The sequence below is a fragment of the Antedon mediterranea genome, chromosome 10, assembly GCF_964355755.1.
Source record: "Antedon mediterranea chromosome 10, ecAntMedi1.1, whole genome shotgun sequence".
NCBI lineage: Eukaryota > Metazoa > Echinodermata > Crinoidea > Comatulida > Antedonidae > Antedon > Antedon mediterranea.
The window spans coordinates 18,298,636-18,321,214 of NC_092679.1; the positions used below are offsets into that span (position 1 = coordinate 18,298,636).

The following is a 22,579-nucleotide window of genomic DNA, read 5'->3' on the forward strand; positions in this document are numbered from 1 at the left end:
TGAACAGGACCCAGCGAACTGGGGATAGAGGAAGAACGGCAACAAATTTAGTCCAGCTTGGAGTTCATTGCCGGAACTTTCAGATGTCACAAAGGTTTTAATTCGCTGTGGACACACCGACTGTGATCTTGGATGCTGTAAATGCAGAAAGAGTGATTTACGATGCACAGAGCTGTGTGGTTGCCAGGGAAAATGTGACCTACAATAAGTGTCCGTGTTAAATGCATATGAACATAAACAAATAGTGTAAAGCCAGTACGGGTTGAGCTACATTCAAAATGGCCGCCATGCAATCAAAGACGTTATACCAATATGTTTGTTGACCTCAATACTATATTATACTTTGTACCTAAAATTATAACTGTAGGTACCGTACTGAAACATTTTGAGTTTGCCATTTTGAAATTCAAAATGGCCGCCATGCAATAAAAATGTCAGTTAATAATATGTTTGGTTACCCATTACCATATAATTGGCACCTAAAATCAAAACTCTGTGTACCTTTTTAGCAGAGATACCTGAAAAGTGAAAATTTGAAGTCCGCCATTTTGAAATCCAAAATGGCCGCCATGCACTCAAAATGTTAGTTATACCAATATGTTTGGTGACCCCATTAACATATAATTTGCACCTAAAATCAGAACTCTAGGTGCCTTTTTAGCAGAGATATGCCTGAAAAATGAAAATTTGAAATCTGCCATTTTGAAATCCAACATGGCCGCCATGGAATCAAAATGTTAGTTATACCAGTATGTTTGGTGACCCCACTACCATATAATTTGCACCTAAAATCAGAACTCTAGGTGCCTCTTTAGCAGAGATATACCTAAAAAGTGAAAATTTGAAGTCCGCCATTTTGAAATCTAAAATGGCCGCCATGCAATTAAAATGTTAGTTATACCAATATCTTTGTTGACCCCATTACCATATAATTTGCACCTAAATTCAGAACTCTAGGTGCCTATTTAGCAGAGATATACCTGAAAAGTGAACAATTTGGGTCCGCCATTTTGAAATCCAAAATGGCGGCTTTCCCCTGACCAAATTTTGTGCAACCCTTCCATTTCATATTTTTGACACCCTAATGAATAACTGTGCAAAGTTTCAGAATGTTATCACAATTTGAAGGATTGGGTCACTTAACAGGCCTACTAGAATTGATGTTTATAAGAAACAGTACATTTTTTATGTTTTTAGAATGTTGAAAAAAGCGCTTATGGGGCCCTAAACAGTGCCAAGAGGAAAAAACAGGCATTAAAATATGTCAAAAAAGCGCTCCACTTTGGCTTCCTAAACCAGGGGCCTCGGGTCTCTACGTTACGCCACTAAATCTGTATCAAAACAAAAAGTACAACTTTCTGTTTTTGAGTGTATGAGATCGTACCTGATGGAAGTATACATTGTACTGTAAATGTTGGAAGTACCCTATGTGTTGCAGTCTAACTGCATGTGTGAACGACTCCAAACAAATTCCATCTTTGCTAAATATCCCTCGTCTCGAACTGCCACCAAACTGCGCTCATTCGGCTTCCACAGAAAAAAGTATATAGTACACCGGGTAACCACCTAACATTCTGAAAATCCTTACTACCAGAGTGTTCTACCACCAGAACTATGGTCAATCCGAGTAGAGAATTTAACCTGTGCCGAGTTTATGCCATGCTGCACCCCTGTCCTGCTCAACCACTCAACTACATGTACCTTAAACACCAGTGATGTATTTACAAAATTGTAATTTAATACTATCGAGTGATAAATTATTATTAATTATGTAGTGCAATTTTGTTTGTTTTTACAATGCAAATGTTATGCAATTACTGTTGTTGTTGTTACGCATTCATTGGACATTCCATTGCATGTTCTATCACTCTCTCTCAACTAATTATTAATATTATAGTACTCATCAGGTTTAAACATTCTTGTTTGAAGGAGTGGAAGGACTCATTCACATTCTTTAGATAGGGTAGTATTTTGATACTTGCAGTGTGAGACAAGGATAGGCTGACAACATTCTTTAATACTGTAATTTATTAGCTAATAATTACTATAAATAGAAATGATAGAAAAAGGTATTATTTGATCGATCTTGTTCTCAGGGTGCAGCTTTAGAAATGTAGTGGTTGGGTGTTGGAAAAAAATATTTAGAAAAACAGTTTCATGTGCCATGATTCTTGGATGGGTACTGGGTTAAAAAAGTCTGGTTGCCAACAATTTACTCTTTGGCTGGGTACTCCAAGACTTTGAAGATATTCTGCATTATATTGTATTTTGTTAAAATTATGCTGCATGTTTTTCAACTCCACACAGTTTTATAATTGTTATTCAATTGTTTTGCCAGAAAAGATAAAAAAAAAACAACAACCTATTTAAATTCTTCTTCTCTCATCCACTTTTCAAAATATTTCAATTAACTTTTAGATGAGTAAAATAAGATGTAAAAACAAAGCCATTGTCGTTAATTGTTCTCATTGTAACATAGTAACAACCCTTGCTACACTTCAGTTGTATTATTCATCTTGCGTAAGGATTATTTAAAAATACTTATACAGCTTAATGTCCAGTCCAGAGGATGTTGTTATTAAAATCAAGTGTTGATTTACCAAACAGGTTGTTTTTTTTTGTAAAAAGTAGTGTCCAACTAACGACCTGTTCGTTTCTTTTCAGCGTTTTTTTAATAGGTTTTTGCAACAAGCAAATCGACAATCATATTATTACATGAATAATAATTCCTAATATTATTATTGGAAGTTATCAATCAAATACAGTACTTCAAAATCTTAAAATCATAGTTTTATCCATATCTTTAGAGTGAACTACAGTATTTCTTGTAAACTATGTTTTTAATTTTAGACTTTTTTTACATTAAATTCTCAACATCCTGTTTACGGAGAAAGTTGGTGTTAACAAAAATCATAATTTGTGACATATTAGCTCCTGGTGAAAAAAAATGGGATGATTCATGTGACGAGATAAGATCTATTTATGCCTTAAAACGGGAAGCTGTGTGAAGTCATGAATTCAGTTTAGTTGATTGGTGATATAAAGAATGTGACTGTTTGTATTGGAAAACATGATCAAGGACTTTGGTTTGAGCACTTCCTCTTTTTAAATTGGATCGTTTATTAAGGAATGTGTTGCAGCAGGCCAATGCTAATAATATTCCAAATTTGTCACCATTGAAGTTATGTATTACAAAAAAAATATTTGAATGTTCAATTTGAGGAAGTAAGACAATTAGAAATGGAAAGTGGAAGAATTGTTTGAAGTAGTAAAAACTCTAGGGAGTAAACAATTTAATTAAGTAGAAACACTAAGTAAACAATTTGAAGAAGTAGAAACAGTAGGAAGTAAACAATTTAAGGAAGTAGAAATACTAGGAAGTAAAACATTTTAAGGAAGTAGAAACACTAGAAAGTAAACAATTTGAGGAAGTAGAAACACTAGGAAGTAAATAATTCAAGGAAGTTAAAATACTAGGAAGTAAAACAATTTGAGGAAGTAAAAACACTAGAAAGTAAACAATTTGAGGAAGTAGAAACACTAGAAAGTAAACAATTTGAGGAAGTAGAAAGACTAGGAAGTAAACAATTTGAGGAAGTAGAAACACTGGGAAGTAAAAACACTACGAAGTAAACAATTTAGAAAGTAGAAAAACTAGGAAGTAGGAAGTACTGTAGAAACTCTAAAAAGTAGAAACACTAGAAAATAAAACAATTTTAGGAAGTAAAGAGACTAGGAAGTAAAAAGACTAGAAAGGATGTAAAACAATTTGAGTAAATGGAAGCTCTAGCAAGTAAACAATTTAAAGAAGTAAAAACATTAGGAAGAAAACAATTTGAAGAACACAATGCAAAGTAAATTTCCGTACTAGAAAAAAAATGGGAAACAGTTTTGAGAACTAGCATTGAGAATTGTAATGTTAACAAACATTTAAAGACACAAAGCAAAATGTTTTGGCTAGGTTGGAGTGGTTACTATAAATAACTAAACCATGCTAGCACGAAATTGAACCCTTTTATAAGCTACATAATGAAGGATATGATTCACACCAACTACATCGAGGCTTGGTAAACATAAGTCCGCCTTCTGTGATAATTAATTGTTGATATTGAGATCCTAATTTTACTTTCAGGACTATTTTCAAATTTGACTTCCTTTCAAGCTGTAGTAGAATTACTCACTGTGTTTTTTTGTACCTTAAAGTGGAGCTACACTCAGACTTTCTCAGCTTATATTATGTTTAAGTATGTTTAATTGAAAGTGATTACATTAAAAAAACAGGGAAAATACGGAAATGTTTTCCAAAAACTCATTTCTAAAAAATCGGTCAGAAAATAGTGTTTTTTAATACATTACACTTTTTCAGTAACTTAGGGGTTATTAGTTTACAATACGTCGCAAAACGCGTTACACTTAGCAACTGACGCCGGTGAACGCATGGGTGAAATGTCTCCCCTTTGGTAAATTATGTGTCGAAAAATGGGGAATACATTTTATACGATTTGTTTAGGCCTAAGTAATATTTCCGATAAAAATGTCAGTATAATCAGGGAGCAACTCCCTGGTATAATTTACATGTATTGTAACCTCATGATTTGCACTGTACAACAACAGCATAATGATCTTATCAGATTGTTTATTAACTTTAAGCTAGGCCTAGCTAAGCCGTCTGCTCAGCCTAGCTAGCCTTGAATTTTTTGTCTAGGCATATATGCATTCATGGGTTTGAAAATTCTTGGTCGTTTCGCCCCATTTATCATTCCTGGGTTTTCTCGCACATTAGAATTGTGAAACACAAAATCCTATACAGAACAAGAGTAGTAAAGCGATGTGGAAGCTTAGGCCTGACTGAAAAGCAACTATTCAGGCATCCTATCATGGCCCATATGGGTAGGCCGAGGTTGGGTGACAGCAGAACAAACTTCACTGCTGAGTGTCAGCCTAGCAGCTGGAGCCCAAGCAGCATCGGTACATACCTACACTCTAGTAGGCCTAGGCCTAGCTTTGATTATTGAATATATAGCCACATCTTTCTCAAATCTCGTTAGATTTGACATTTTAGTAATAAGTAGTCTCATAATCACATTATTACACTGTGAAACATGATAGGGTCACATTCAGAATGTTTTAATATACTTTTTGCCCGTCAAAAATAACATCGCGACAAAATAACAGATCGCCAGCTGCAGTAGTGTGATTGTGAAAAATGTCACGTGATCATACTCCCTAGCAAAATAAAAAACCCAATTGGACCCGAACGGGGGAAAGTGTCTATTTACGCAAAATTGCGCAATGTATACGCGATAACTATACCAGAAATAGAAAGATCTGGAAAAATTACATAAAACTACATTTAAAATTTTTTTTTTAGTTAAGAAATTAATTTTTTAGGATTATTCAAATATACCCCCCTTTTGCATGTAAAAGAATAGGAAATTACAAGGTATCCCCCCAAAACGCAAAAAGGCGTGATTTTCAAGAAACTCGTACTCATTGAAAAAAAATTCAAAAAAATATGAAGTATGGGGGATGATATTTTTAAATAATAGTTGAAATGTATGAAAAATAGTAATTTTCTGGGTGGAGCTCCACTTTAATTGAACTTTGATCAACAAGCTGAAACACAGTATTTTGATGCTGCATCATCTGCCGTTAATACTAGGGGTAATCACGGTATTGTTGATCATTTTCAACTCATTCTTTAAAGACATCTTTTGCTACTTCTTGGAGGCTTATACCATTTTAAAATGTACATTGGGCTGCTATATTTTTCACATTTTGTACCCTATGATGAGAACTCACTGATACTCTAAAGTGCTATTGTTTAAATTTTGTACCTTTTAATGAAAATTCACTAAATGCAACCGATTTGTTTTGGTCCAACAAAAATATTTATTTTTTGATGTGGAACGTGGAAAGTACAGGTGTTAATATTTGTATGATTAAGGATGTTTTTATTGTTTTGCAAATTCCTAATACTCCTGAGACAAGTATAATTGAATAGTTCTGCAGATGGTATAAAAGACTCCCTACAAAAGTGAAATAAGGAATTTAAACAGATGTTCAAAGATTGTTATGAAACTCTAAAAAATCCCAACCCCTTCTCCAGCTTCCATCTCTTTCTCATGGTACTGTATGGTACTAAGTTATAATATCTTAGTATTTATTGCCATTGTTTAAAACTATAAATAATTTAAACTCTGAGCACTATACCAGAACAGTAATCTGTTTATAATAACAGTGATATAGCCACAAGAAATATTAAGTAGTAGTTTCTAAGAAAAGAGAACAATCTCTGTTTAAGACGTCATTCAATACTTTATACCGGACCTAAACTTTGGGAAAGTCTTTCACATTCACTGATAAAGAAACCTTCACTTTTTAGTTTTAAAATTACAATAAGCAATCTCTAATCCAAGCATATGATGAATAAGGTGTTATGATTATTTTTAATTATGTTAATTTATTGTTATTCTAATTTTTATATATTATATTTTAATCACAACTATTACTGATATTTGTTATTCTCCAATTTTTACTAGGCATTTTGTACAGCAAATATTAATATTTCATGTGCTGTTTTTGTCATGTACCGTAACTGCAGTCTTGTTAGGGGGTCAAGCTTAAAGTACCATACTTATTTGACCTCCTTTCACACTTCTTTGTTGTACAAGTTTCTCTATATATTTTGTTTAAATTAGTTTGATTACCTTAATGTTTCACATTACCGGTACTTGTATTATTTTTTGAAATGTGAAAAAAAAATTGAATAAAAAAAAAAAAAAAAAAGATAATCATTTGTCAAAGACCTGTAAAAAAGTGGTCAGACTGAAACCTCACCAACCGTACTGGTGACTACGGCCCTGAATAATATGATGTGACTAGTGCAAGAAGTAGGTTGCTTGACTTCTCTATTTAAGGAGATTTTTTTTAGTAGAATATTTCTCAATGGTCAAAAACGTTTAATCAACATCTCTATGATAACCATTTTACGCAATTTTTTTATTTGAAGAAAAACAAAAATAAGCAAAATAAGGGAGGGGATAGTGAGTACAGTAATTTCAGTTTTTCTAATTCTCGTTTGTTTAATTAAAAAATCTTATTCTTCTTTATTTCTTCTTATTAAGCTCTGTCTACAGTACACTAGTTTGACAAAAAAAAGTGTGGCGTACCAAAATATGGTAGTGATTTTCCCAAATTTATGGTAGTGATATGACACCACCATGTCCATATATGGGCCCACTTTATTTGTCACATAAAGTTTGATTGTGTAGACTGAGCTTTTTTTTCCCAGCCTCGAGATTTGTGAGATTACCTTTTTCTATATCACATTTATTTCCTATGAAGAAATAAAATATTCATTCTCTAATCAAGACTAATCGCTGTACCGGTTGTTTTCACGTTGTTAGTTTTGTTATTATGCAGTTGGATATAAAAAGACAATTACAGTTATTAATTGAATCTATTAAACCTTGTATGAACTTTCACCTTTATCATTTTCGTGTGTTTCCTTATAGTAGCAATTTCTAAACAATATTTTTTTTTTTTCAATTTAATTTATTCTACATTCAGATAACTATGTAATACAGACAATGATATTGCTTAAAAAAGAATTGAACGTCCATAAAACAACAGTGGTCTTGAATTGATGCTCTGAAGACAAGTCAAAAAGGGAAAAGAGAGAATGTATAATCCCAATATCCAAACCAAAGTATGGGGATACGCCCTCATTGATACCCAGTTGTCGGCCTACTCAGGGACTCTGGAACCTCCAGCCTGTCCTAGTAAAGCTAAAGAAACTGGATAGGATGCATGATAGAAGATCGATCACAAAATTAACAAAAAATAAATTGGTCCTAAGCGATTACCTTCATACAAATATTTATTTAATATCAATAAAAGGAGCTACACATTAAAAGTTTATTATCCATATGATTGTAAATTGTTATCATTTTAAGGTTCTAATTCTTAGTCTTCAGACTCGATATTATTAAGCTTCCACTGTTTTGCAATAATATTTTTTATTTAATTAAACTTAAGAAGCTTTCTGAAATTAAGAATTCAGATATTCATCAGTGTGTGTGTACAGTATAAAGTAACAAATATTTACATGAAATGAAGCGAAAATAATCTAATCTAGAGCTGGAGAAAACTTGTTTACTGCACATTCATCTAATCTCTATGCCTCATGTGTTTATATTATTGTGATGTTATTCCTTACTTGACCTAAGAATAGAAGCTGTTTACACACTCTTTTCTCTATCAATATTCAAAGTTGAATAAAAGTGATTTGCGTTGAAACACGTATAGTATAATTCTATATCAGATGTACATATGAAACCTGCACAGCTGGCTGCCAGGAGTTCGTGGAGGGCCTAATCCAAATTTACCCAGTTTCAAGTTAAGCTTATATACACCAGAATAAATACCTTTTTTCACCTTTTATATCCAAGGTATATGTGAGTTATATCAGTTAAAAGCAGTGGCGGGTCTAGGATTTTGAAATACAAAATAACAGGGTATTATCTTGTTTACTCTTCCAATAATTAGTGTTATGTTGTTTTTGTCTGCCTGTTCTTGTCTTCTCTTCGAAGTTTTCCATAATTATAATCTGTTCTGTCGTAAATGGATTACATTGAAAAAAAAAACTACTGTTTACACACAGTAATATCATCACGTGATGAAATATAAGAACCTGGATGTTTTTACTAAGATAGCTCTTTCTTAAGGTTATGTTCACATTAAATGATTTTCACGACTACTAATCCTACAGTAATCTTTACATACATAAATGGATTATATAACTACACTACTTTATAATCCTGTTTTCACATTCATCAAATATCATCTTTGCTCTAGCCTATGTTTGAAGTACTAATAGATTATTAACCATTGGTCAAATGTCAAAAAGATTTTTTTGTATTAAGGAGATTACAAAAATACTTAAGAAGCGACTGATGAAAAAACTTGTTATTTGAAAACATTCCTGTTGGCTGTCCTCAAATTTCCCTGACCAGGATATTATAAATAGGTCAGAATGTAGCGTTGTTTTCATTGTGTATGCCTTCAAGCCAATATTGTTTATCACAGCTTATGTCTGGAAAATGTAAATTGCTTTGAATGCTTTTAATATGAATAGTATAATGCGATTAATGAACATGTTTTCTTTCGTTGAATGCCTCAAGCTGCTGAAAGTGAAATATTAACTGCATCTTTTATCCATGTTTTGATTAATCGCCACTGGCGTGTATTAGAAATCAAATTGTGGGTGCTTTATGCGTTAAGATGTATGGTAGTTTTCATAGATAAACAAAAGTTTTGATACCTGTACCTCGGGTCGCAAGAATATGCATTAATTAACGTACTGCGTTCATATTTTAACATATATGCATATTGCAATGTGCATTGCAACATGCATGTTTCACGGTGCGTTAACATGGATGACTCCTAAAAATATCTTACATTTTGAGTGAAGATGCAATGTTCAATAGTTTTTTTAGAATGAAATTGTATGTACAAAAACAATTAGTTCACTATGGCAGCAGGTGCACTATGTTGTACAATAGTTCTCAGCAGGCCATTATAGTGCATAAAATAGTTTTTGAAATCAGTAACATTTCTATTTATAACAACTATCCCCAGTATCCTTTAAAACTGTATTTTTCTTAGTGAGTAATATCACTACTTCCATTCCTCATACTTGTACCTCCTCCGACATGTATTCCATTCTTCCTGCTTTCTCCTCACAACTTCCACATTTTCATGAATTGGTCTTTCAGCAGCATTTTAGCTTTGTTGTCATTTCTAAGAAATTACAATATCAATCTACTGTATAGTATCAAACTTGTTTACTACATTAAATACTATACGTAACAAAATGTATAATTTCCATTATTTTTTGCTTTTTTTGCGTAGGTGAGTATATAAAAAATTGGAGACCCCGATATTTCCAATTGAAGGCTAATGGTAAATTCATTGGCTTCAAGGAACGGCCTACCGCAGTTACAGAGAGACTGAACGAATTTGACATTGATAGTAAGTTAGTTTTTTGTATTTTACTTTTGTGCTATTCAGAGGTGTAGTAGAGAGGTGAACGAGGTGGGTGTTAATAAGTTAAGTGTGGGTAAAATAATGGTTTTTGTAAATTATAGCGAATAAAATACAGGTTAATAATATTGGTACACCAATGTGTTGCAAAAAGAGAAATTAAATTGAGAATGTCTACAAAACAATGGTACTAACTTCTGGTTTCGTAGTGTGTTCTGTGGAAATTGGGCTGCGTGGGAGATTTTTAAATATAAGCTTTAGGCTGGGTAGTCTTAGAAGGCGAGTGTCCAAACCCATATGATCTTCACCAAAGCATAAATGCAATTTAGTGGTATTATTTTCATTATCGGTATATTTATTTATAAAATTGCTCATAAAAATATACATGGCAACCCAAGGCTGAATTGCAAATGATTGACAAAATACAGAAATATAATTTTATTTACACAAAATACAGACAGAAAAAAATAAAGCTTAGGGTATATTAAAATTTATGCGTTTAATCTTCTTTAGGGCGAGTATGTTATGCTAATTTCATTACAGTTAAAAAGAGAATATTGCTCATTTTTTAGGATGTCAAATATTAAGAACAGAGAAACCGAAAGCAAATACATTTCTGCTGCGTTGTCTTCAATGGACAACAGTTATTGAACGAACATTTCATGTCGATTCACCTCAAGAAAGGTAAGTGTTTATAAATATTTATTTAATTTGCATAACATATGTTGGTTCAGTCATATAATTGTTTGTAATTAGGCCACAAAAAAAACATACTTGTTAAGCGTCACCGCCCGCTCTTGATTATCCAGCTGCCTTCCTTCTTTTTTCCCCATATACGACGAAAAGTTCCGAGGCCTGGCCCAGCCCCAGAGCAGGGCTCGAAATTCACGCGAGCAAACTAGCATTTTTCTAGTAGATTCTTGATAATTGCTAGTTGAAAATTTCAAAACTAGCAAATGTTTGCTAGTGTAATTTCTTAAAAAATACGTACTTTTTAGCTTAGCCACGCTAGCCGCCGATCGCAATGTCGACAAAGGCTAATAGGAACCAATTTGGTGAAAGCTATTTTTTTTATTTGCATGCCGCCGATTTACGTCAAGGAACGCGAATAGCACAGTGAATCATGTGGTAGCATAGTTGTTAACAATTTGCATATAAACAGCAAGCTTTTTCCCAACACATTAAATCACGTGCATTTAGTATTTCGCTGAGGATTACATCGTCAGTCACGTTATTACAGAATACGCGATTATACATTAGGAATTTAACGAAATAAATATTTTACACAGTAGTCGAAGCGCGTTTTTAATAGGTTCGTAAATAGTAAACACCCCCATACTTAATGGACCAATTTTGTTTATGATGATCTCGCGCTCGAGAAGAACGTCTCCTCGGCACACCACGAGGTCCTGTTGTGCGATGGGTTTTCTTATGCCTATTTGTTTACCTGTGGATTAATTACACACACTTTTCGCATCACAACTTACTTACTGATTACACAGCAATTGGCAAAGAATTCATCAAGGAAGAATACGTTGAATAAAAATTCACTCAAGAAATGCTGTAAGCTGTTTTCAAACTATTAATCAGCCCACTATTTAGTATTTTATTCAGACCAACATCATGATTCTCGCGATAGGGAATTTCCTGGATAGATGAGTCGAGCGAGAGATGGCGGACCATGACCGATGAGTGAGGCGGTGGTAGCTTGGACGGATTAGTTAGAGCCTACAATTTCGCTTGGTGGCAATTAAATGTAATGTTTTAATTACATCTGGATATAAACAATATAACTCAGTTTTGTCATCGGCAATAATATTTTATACATAGTCAATTTTGTTCTGGTTCAAATTTTAAAAGTTTGACGCTGACGAAAATCGCGCAAAAATATACCTCCATAAAAAGTTTTAAAAATAAACCCTTTGGCCTTATAGAAATTGCATTTGTCAAATACTTTATTATGTTTCCGCTTCTATTTAAAAACTCAAATTGTACAGTCAAAAAGTGCTAATATGAGAGTTTCCATAAATCGATTTGATAGGAAGACACTCATGTCTAGTGTGTCTAGAGGGAGATCCACCTGTATTATGTTAATTTTCTTGCTTGTTACAGAGAAGCATGGGTACAAGCAATTCAGAATGTAGCAGAAATTCTGAAAAGCCAGGAACAGAAACAAGTAGAACAAGTGGAATTAAAAGGCGAGGGTGATCGATCGTCCATTATATCTAGCACTACACATAAAGTGGTGAGTTCTAGTTTGGTTGTATTGGCTGAGGGATCATGATTAGTTTACTGCAGTAACTACATTTTTTACTGCAACAACGTATGATTTAAGTTTGTTTCAGTTTACAACTTTATAAAGCAGTGACTGCAAAAAACAGTGTGCATGTTTATCCTAAAGAGCTTCCTATGTAATTGCACAAAGAAATGTTGATACTGCAGTAACTACAGTAGAATATATTTACATGGTTCCTAACTATCATGCAACATTTTGCACGCAAGACTATGAAGCAACTTTTGCACTTTATTGGTGATAGCTTTCAAAATTACCCCAATTTCTATCAAACTGATTCTTTGTTGGCTTTATTTTTCGTTCTTTAAACTATTATTTCTTTTCATTATTAACAGACAATGGAGGACTTTGAATTTTTAAAAGTTCTTGGAAAAGGAACATTTGGAAAGGTGTTGCTAGTACGAGAAAAAGCTTCTGCCGAGTTTTATGCAATAAAGATTCTAAAGAAAGGTGTTATAGTAGCAAAGGTAGGAGACACCATCATCATCATAATAATCATGTCAATCTTCTCCTTCTGAATGTCTCTCACTCACTTATTGATGCTGCTCCACTTCTCTTAAAGAGGTTATACTGTCACACTTTCCATGATGCTTCCCCATCTCTCCACTTTTCTTACAAAGGTTATACTATCACTCTTTGCCTGCTTCTCTGCCTCTCCAATTTTCTTACAGAGGTTATACTGTCACTCTCTTCCTGCTTTTCCATCTCTCCTACTTGTCTCACAGAGGTTATACTGTCACTCTTTGCCTGCTGTTCCATCTCTCCCACTTCTCTTACAGAAGTAATACTGTCACTCTTTGCCTGCTTTTCTGCCTCTCCACTTTTCTTACAGAAGTCATACTGTCACTCTCTTCCTGCTTTTCCATCTCTTCCACTTCTCTTACAGAGGTCATACTGTCACTCTCTTCCTGCTTTTCCATCTCTCCTACTTGTCTCACAGAGGTTATACTGTCACTCTTTGCCTGCTGTTTACATCTCTCCCACTTCTCTTACAGAGGTCATACTGTCACTCTCTTCCTGCTTTTCCATCTCTCCTACTTCTCTTACAGAGGTTATACTGTCACTCTTTGCCTGCTGTTACATCTCTCCCACTCCTTATATAGATCATACTGTCACTCTTTGCCTGCTTCTCTGGCTCTCCCACTCTTATAGAGATCATACTGTCATTCTTTGCCTGCTTCTCTGACTCTCCCATTCTTACAGAGGTCATACTATCACTCTTTCCATGATGCAGGTCATCTCTCCACCTTCCCTCTTACACAGGTTATACTGTCACTCTTTCCGTGATGCTGTGTCTCTTCACTTCTCCTCTTACAGAGGTTATGTCATTCTTTCCATGATGCTGCTTCATCTCTCCACCTCTCCTCTTACAGGGGTTATACTGTCACTCTTTCCATGATGCTGCTGTGTCTCTTCACTTCTCCTCTTACAGAGGTTATACTATCACTCTTTCCATGATGCTGCTCTGTCTCTCCACTTCTCTTACAAAAAAATGTTACTATCACTCTTTCCATGATGTTGCTCTTCCTCTCCCATTGCTCCTCACAGAGGTTATACTGTCACTCTTTCCATGATGCAGCTTCATCTCTCCACCTCTCCTCTTACAGTGGTAATACTATCACTCTTTCCATGATGCTCTTCCTCTCCATCTCTTCTCTTACAGAGTTGATGATGCATGCTCTACCTCTTTTCTTCCTGTCATGTACAGTGTGTTTTAATTTTTTATAATTTAATGCTTTTTGAATTCATAGGACGAGGTTGCACATACACTAACAGAAAACCGTGTCTTAAAATCGACAAGGCATCCTTTCCTTACAGTAAGTCATAATCAGTTTTTGTGCATGTGTACAAAGAATCTAGCATAGTTCTACCACTTCTAACTACCACCACCACCACAAAAGTCTAGATTCTGTGGCAGTATTCACCAATCAAACTTTAATATAAGGAAAACACTTTACAGTTCAAATATTCTTTTCTCTGTCTACACTATCAAACTAGTTTGACAAAAAAGTGTGATGTGCCCAAATATGGTATGGTAAATATGATATGACATCATCATGTCCATATATGGGCACATCACACTTGTTTCGTCACATGAAGGTTGATAGTGTAGGCAGAGCTTTAAAGTGAGTACAACTTTAACGGGATAATTCTTATTTAATGACTTAAAAGAAATTGTTCACGTTTGATAGGTGAATACGACCTCTGATTTGTGCAAAGTTTGTTATACCCATCCATTATTTATTCTACCATTGATACTCGGTATTCAGAGTTTCTCAAAAACATTATATGTTTGTTTATTTATTCTTTTTTTTCAGTCTTTAAAGTATTCATTCCAAACACCAGACAGGCTGTGTTTTGTAATGGAGTATGTAAATGGCGGCGAGTTATTTTTCCATTTGTCTAGGATGCGAGTGTTTGATGAAAGTCGAACACGGTTTTACGGTGCGGAGATCATCTCTGCATTAGCATACCTTCATGAATGTAATGTTATCTACAGAGATCTTAAGGTACATAAGTTTGATTTTTAAAATTAAATTAGGCCTATAAAAAATTGTATGCTGTCTACAGATACATTTCTTGATGTTACATTAGTCATATTGATCTAATACTATTTAAAAAGCATAGATAATATGCTAGGCGTAGGCCTTACTGACGTCTTACAGGTGAACTTTTTTCCACCCACCCATCCCAAACAAATTTTAGAACAATTGACAATCTATTTGTTAGGCCTAATTAATAATTTAAGAATGCTTGTTGTGTAAGTTATGAGCTTATGCATGTAGTATAGACACACAATTTTTTTTTCAAAGTTCTCAATTGAGTAGTTTCATATATAAAAATGTTTGTTTTGTTCGTAGCTTGAAAATTTGTTGTTAGATAAAGATGGCCATATAAAAATCACAGATTTTGGTCTTTGTAAAGAGGCAATTTCTTACGGAGACACAACTAGAACATTTTGTGGAACGCCAGAATACTTAGCTCCTGAGGTATGTATACATTGCTTCATTACCCAACTTTTGTCCCTGTTCAATTTACTATTATTTACTATTATTTTATTAACCTTAAACCTCACTCTAAACTGTTTTCTTTGTATTAATTTGATCATTTCTTCTTTGGATTTTCACAGCTTCATGCAATTATCAACATGAACATTGAAAATTGATCAATTTCATTTTATTGACTCTAGTCTGATATCATTTCATATTAATTAGTTCGTGATTTCAGCAGAACAAATAATGACTGTTTATGAGTGGGATGGGGAAAGTATTGATATTATTATTAAGATTGACTTGTCTATTTGGGTGTTTTAGAGGCATGTTGAATATGACAGGCTTTTATCGAATGAAAATATTCTCCCCTTTCTGTCAGTCAGAAAGCCATATAATTAGACTTTAGGCATGACCCACCCCAATAAATATAACATTATATATATAACAGTAGTTATTTTAATTATTTACAAAATCCTCAGTAATTATTGTAATTATGAAAAAAAAAATCGCCAGTCACTTATGAAGCATGAAGATAAAATAACAGGCAATGTTTTAAAATGCTGAAAACTCTACAAAGATAAAGCATGTGTTGGCGGCTATAAATCAGTAATCTAGACGTCATGTGCTTGCGAGTCCATTGGGAATCCTAGTTGGTCGGAAAAACAACGGTTGTTAGGCATGATTTACCGTCTCACCGCAGCGTAGGCACTTAATGCATTGTAAAGTCTAATTGTTACTTATATGTCACGTTTCTCATTCTCAATTTTGTTTTTTCTGTCGGGAGATTGATTTTTGTTTTTGTTTTTCTGAAGCAGAATTGTGACTGCTATTTTTATTAATGATGCAGTGTTTTGTTGACAGTGTATACAGAATAAGCAATCTGAAGATTTTAAGTTCAAATTTTGTATTTTTCACCCTTACATGCATTTTTTTTTATCCCCCTCCAAGATGATTTCAACTTCAACTCATTTCGCATATTAATTTCAATAATTTTTGCAAGGCATTTCCCAATCTTCTTTTTGCCTTTCCATATGATATTTTCTAAAACTAATTTAAATCGAGTGTTTAAAGCTCTGTCTACATTATCTTTATGTGAAAAAAAATGTGATGTGCCCATATATGGACATGATGATGTCTTATCACTTCCCTATTTGAGAACATCACACTTTTTTGTCATATAAAGATAGTGTAGACAGAGTAAGGTAGTGTTCATTGTATACAAGCTTATAATAATAATAATAATCATCAAATCATGAAATTGTTGACCTATTAAAGGTACACTGCCGGGGACACCGCACTTTCCAGTGAAATAAACATTGACCTATAAATAGTTTTACAGATAACCGTATTCAAGATACACCTCTATTAAGAGGACACTTTTTTGGGTTTTATTTAAACAACACTGATTCAAACTAATTTTGCCACTAGGTTTTGGAGGACAATGATTATGGGCGTGCCGTGGATTGGTGGGGTACTGGTGTGGTTATGTACGAAATGATGTGCGGTCGGCTGCCGTTTTACAACCGCGACCATGAGATATTATTTGAAATGATCTTATCCGTTGAAGTGAAATTTCCAAGCCGCCTATCTGATGAATCTAAGAGCTTGTTATGTGGAATGTTAAGGAAAGATCCCAAATTAAGGTAAATTCATCTTTGTTACATAGACCATAAACTGTATAAAAACTGAAGTGAGTGAATGGTTAAGCAGTTAAGGCAGTGGAACCTTTATCAATAGTTTTAGCAAGGGTTCAAGGCTCACTCCACAGTTCTGGTGCTTGAACAAGTCTTCTCAGATAAGGATTATACACCATAGGTCCAGTGTAAACTCATATGCACAACCTAGTACATCTTCTAGGGAGTTACCATAGTGTACTGTCGTGGACAGACAAAATAATGTCGTAATTGGCAACACCGACATGACGTGACCCATAGAGGAGAAGCATGTACTTGAAAAGTACACAGCGCATTGAAACGACATTGTTTGTGGAATGCGCTATATAAATATATTAAAACAATTCATTTATTGTGTACTGGGTTGAGAACCGTTAAGGAGAACAAAATTATTTGTTGTTTGTTTACAGATTAGGATGTGGTCCAACGGACGCAAAGGAGATCATGAACCATGCTTTCTTTGCATGCATTAATTGGCAGGAATTATATGATAAAAAGGTGAGTTGAACTTTTTCGTTAAAGAATTTATCATTACATTTCACTGGTCAAATACATTCAGGGATGTCACCACGGTGGTCGGCGATGGACGGCCCCGTCCACCACTCGAAATTTCCGACCACCATTATCATGACGCCGACCACCACTATATTTACGCATGTAGATCGTATAGCCTATTGTTCGTAACTTACTACTACGATACGATGTATTGTTATTATAATTATCAACGCGTCGATCTTAGGGTGGTTCGTAGAGTTAATAAACAACATTGTCATCGCCTTTAGAAAACGCATGGACAATGCAAATTAACAATGTACTGTTCACTAATTAAAATCGGCGCCGCCTAAAAATCCTACCTAAGGCTAGGCCTAGTAGGAGACGACATATTAGCCTAATTTTGCAGGACAAGATGACATCGTGCGCCGAAGAATCGACATCGGAGTGGAGTCTAGTTTCGGCGGCCTAGGCTTACGCTAATTTTTTTTAATCCTACCTTGCCACTTGGCTTAGCGAATTATATAAATAAATATGCCGACGTAAACGTAAACAAAATATACTGTATGCAAAATCAATATATTCCATGTTAAGATTTAACATGGGCCTAGGCCTATTCAATATTACGACATGTCAATGTAATGAAAATGGCCCTAGTATTCTGTAGCTAACCCCACCATAATTAATTTTGAGTGAAAAAAACATGTGCTACGTGTGGTGGTGGGAACAGTTAATTTAGAGTAGAGAGTATCGCGTTTCATGTCACGTGACACACAATCTAGGTACAGTACACGTTTCCAGGCCTGCCATATGAGCCACAAAAAAAATCTAGGTCTGTGCGCGCGATCGACGTTCCGATACTATATTTAGAGTGTTAACGATCTCTTTTTGGTCGGCATCGTTTCTGAATCGACTGGACGTTTTATTTTTAGAAGTTGGCCTAAGCCTATACTAGTACTAGTTCATTGACATTGTGGTTCACCGTGTGGTGCCATCATGCCTCTACCGTGGGAAATTTCTATTTATATATATATTCGCCGTCGAGTAGATAAAAAAACTCCACGAAAAAACGATTACGATTAATATTTATTAATAAATGCTTCCGAGTAATTTACAACTTAGTCCTCCGTCAGTCAAAATTGACTCATTAATTTAATTGTGCACACCTTGTTACCTTATTATGAAATGCGTGGGTTTAGCGGAGTACCGCCGACCACCACTCATGACATGCTGGTGACATCCCTGTACATTAAAACACCTCCTTTGCAACGCTCTTGTTAAGGAACACTTTCCTGTGACACAAACTTTGATTCTGTAAGGTTATTTTACTGTAGTATTGACGCATTCATATTTATTTGTTGTAGGTTGAACCGCCATTTAAACCTCAAGTCACATCAGCCACTGATGTACGTTATTTTGATGAGGAATTTACAGCAGAACCAGTTGAGCTTACACCACCAGACCAAGGTATTAACCTATTTCTTGTTTCAATTTTTAATTAAAATAATAATATTGCGTCTGGTGAACATAATCCCATTTGTTGCAGCCAGTATCAGTACAGTTGTGTTGACCTATAATACCAGGTTCCCATTTGTACACCTGGATACTAGAAATAATCAATATCTACCAATCCTTATGTCATTAGTTAAATGTGGTACATAAATTCTTGTGCCATTAGTCTTTGTAAGGCCTGGTTTACCCCTTACATGTTGACAATATCTTGACTAGACTGCGGACAGTCACAACTTAACTTAATGAAATCTGTCTGGTTTTTTTTAAATGAAAATATAATATTCTGTGTCTTCACAAAAAATCCACAAGTTTGTATTAGATACCATGTCAAAATTATTCTATTACAGTAACTACATTTTGTCATACACATCGTCATCAGTGACTGCCTCATAAAAAAAAGGAGTTACCAAAGTAACTGCAGTATAATAGTTTTGACATGATCCCTTCATCGTTTGTCTAGTTATGTTGTATACTATAAATACAACTGTTTGCTTTTGTTCTCTGCAGCTGATTCTGAATCACACCTAAGCGATGACAAACCACATTTTGCAAGTTTTTCATATCAAGAAGAAAAAGGCATAAAGAAATGAACACTTTGTCAATATCTAAGATCATCAGTTAGTTGTCACCAAAGACATCTGGTGGTATATGGATCATCTGGTGTAAGAAAACCAGATGTTACAACTGGTGATGTTTTGATCATCTGGTGATGTTTGGATTATGTTATTGAAGATCATCAGATCAGATTTGCCAGAGGATTGTTAAGAACATCTAATATTTTGTTGATCCTCTGGTGTTAAGATCACCAGTTGTATGTCAGATCATCCATTGTTTATATCCAAGTGCAGCCCTGTCAAAGAATATATCTGTTTTTTATTTGTTATTGCGTGTTGTCAAGAACTTCAGAATATCTTCAAAGATAATGGTAATACTTAAAGCAAATGATATCAAGTTGTGTATCAGTTTAACATTTTACCAGGATGCTATCAAGAGTTACCTGATGATTTGTGGGTTACGAGAATGTTATCAAGAGTTTACCTAATGATTTGTGGGTTACCAGAATGTTATTAAGAGTTTACCTGATGATTTGTGGGTTACCAGAATGTTATTAAGAGTTTACCTGATGATTTGTGGGTTACCAGAATGTTATCAAGAGTTTACCTGATGATTTGTGGGTTACCAGAATGTTATCAACAGTTTACCTGATGATTTGTGGGTTACCAGAATGTTATCAACAGTTTACCTGATGATTTGTGGGTTACCAGAATGTTATCAACAGTTTACCTGATGATTTGTGGGTTACCAGAATGTTATTAACAGTTTACCTGATGATTTGTGGGTTACCAGAATGTTACCAAGAGTTTACCTGATGATTTGTGGGTTACCAGAATGTTATCAAGAGTTTACAGTACCTGATGATTTATGGGTTACCAGAATGTTATCAAGAGTTTACCTGATGATTTGTGGGTTACCAAAATGTTATCAAGAGTTTACCTGATGATTTGTGGGTTACCAAAATGTTATCAAGAGTTTACCTAATGATTTGTGGGTAACCAGAATGTTATCAAGAGTTTAACTGATGATTTGTGAGTTACCAGAATCTTATCAAGAGTTATTGATGATTTGTGGGTTACCATATTGTTATCAAGAGTTTTTGATGATTTGTGGGTTACCATATTGTTATCAAGAATTACTGATGATTTGTGGATTACCGGAATGTTATCAGGAATGAATGATGGTTTCTCACCAAGACATAAGGAAACTACTCTGAATTTTTAAGAGCATCAGATTTTCTACAGATTTAACAAATGACCAAGATTTTTGTCAACTGCTTTTTGTCTTTTCAAAAGCGTCAGATTTTCTTTGGAGTGACCAAATGACCAAAACTTCTGGTGACTGCTTCGGCCTATACATACAGTAACATTTGGTTTCCCTCAGAGTGGCCAACTGGTCCAGACTTGTGCCAACTGCTTTTGTCTTATCAAAGGCATCAGCTTTCCGTCAGGGTTGCTAAGTCACAAACACTTATTTATGATGCTTACATTTTTGTTCTTCTGAATAGGGTTGCCAATTGGGTTTTGCTGTTTTTGGACTGAGACCAGAGTTGTAGTTATTTTTTACATTGTCTGGATTTATTTACCAAAATCAATGCCAACTGTTTATCAGAAAACTTAGATGGTTTATAAGTGTGTTATTTAAGTGAATTTGTCAATGATTTTCTTGATTATTATGTGATTCTTAAGCCTGTCACTTGGACGTTAGTCTAATCTCTACTCTACATCATCCCTTGAATTATCCTGGCTTACATACCTGAATACTGGACCTAAATAACTTGTACAGATATAAGCATAAAAGCAGTAATATTAAGTCTGTAAATAGACGTGTATCGGTTAGTTTTAAAAAGAAATGGTAAAATACAAATTTATTTTTCATTTTGCTAAACCTTTATTGACATTTTTTACTAAATGAAACACTGTACACGTTTGGTATTTATTTTTTTTATATATTAAATGTTTCGCAACCTAGATCGTAGTATTCTGTTTCGCATGTGGGTAGTAGGTTTGTATGTGTGATTTTTAATTAATTTTACCTCCTGGGACCAGATGAGTCTTAAAAAGAAAATGTTTTTTTCTTAAATTCAATAGATATATATATCTATATATAGATATATAGCTAACATAACTTTTAACATTTTGGACAAATTACTTTTCAGTTTTAACAGCTTAGCTAAATTCAAATTTGAACACATTTATCACATTGTAATATTTGCTATTTACTAATTGTTCGATCAAACAATAAACTGGTGGTTGTTGGACCCTTGTTTTTATTGTTTTATCCTTGTGTGTACAGTAGGCAAAGGGGTAATAATCTAGTGGACTAATTACAACTGTACTTATTGCTGTCATTACAAATTCTGTATACAGAATTCAGAGTTTGATTTAAACTCAGGACTGGGTATAACTTTGAGCCTAACGTTATTAGGGATAGGCTTTACCCAAAGTGGTCATTCATTTGGATGAACTTTTGTTGAAATTCAGGGATGGGCTAAATATATATTGGTGTACAAAACCAGAAGACTCACTTTTACTTTAGTGAAATATGGTAAATTAAGGTAAATTAATTCAAGGCAATTTAATAGTGGGGAAATTTTTTCCTGATTAAAAGTTAAATTGTTTGCTTACAATCTTAATACATTTCCTATTTAAGTACTTGAAAGTATTGTTGATAAACTTTCAAGGTAAAGAATATTGTTAGTTGTTGAAGTTTACTTTCAACTTTATATTTAACTCATTTATTACAATGAGTCTGTCTGCTTATTAAGTGTGTTCAGGGTTGTAAGTCAATGTAGTCCATGTTCACTTGATCACAATGTACGCTATAAACTAAATGATTGAAAAAATGTTTGCTTGTTTATTTACAATGTGAATGTAATTATGATTATTAGTATGAGCATGCGGGTGCATGCTGTAATTTAAGACTAGCCTACTTTGTATCCATATTCCCCCTACCCCATCTCCCCCCCCCCCCCCCAAAAAAAAATTATTGTACAAAATTTTCTGAAGTAAAAT

At 34.2% G+C, this 22,579-nt stretch overlaps 1 protein-coding gene across 1 annotated transcript in view; it reads left to right on the top strand.

The window, feature by feature from the left end:
• LOC140061107 (RAC-alpha serine/threonine-protein kinase-like) overlaps positions 1-22,535 on the top strand; it is a 33,822-nt gene extending 11,287 nt beyond the window's left edge. The window contains exons 4-14 of the mRNA XM_072107558.1: positions 9,916-10,035; positions 10,620-10,731; positions 12,160-12,292; positions 12,676-12,807; positions 14,092-14,157; positions 14,659-14,850; positions 15,202-15,330; positions 16,762-16,976; positions 17,417-17,504; positions 18,863-18,965; positions 19,518-22,535. Of these exons, the coding sequence (XP_071963659.1) occupies positions 9,916-10,035; positions 10,620-10,731; positions 12,160-12,292; positions 12,676-12,807; positions 14,092-14,157; positions 14,659-14,850; positions 15,202-15,330; positions 16,762-16,976; positions 17,417-17,504; positions 18,863-18,965; positions 19,518-19,600 (1,373 nt within the window). The 3' untranslated portion in view covers positions 19,601-22,535. The remainder of the gene's footprint in view (positions 1-9,915; positions 10,036-10,619; positions 10,732-12,159; positions 12,293-12,675; positions 12,808-14,091; positions 14,158-14,658; positions 14,851-15,201; positions 15,331-16,761; positions 16,977-17,416; positions 17,505-18,862; positions 18,966-19,517) is intronic.
• Positions 22,536-22,579: the final 44 nt, after the last annotated feature.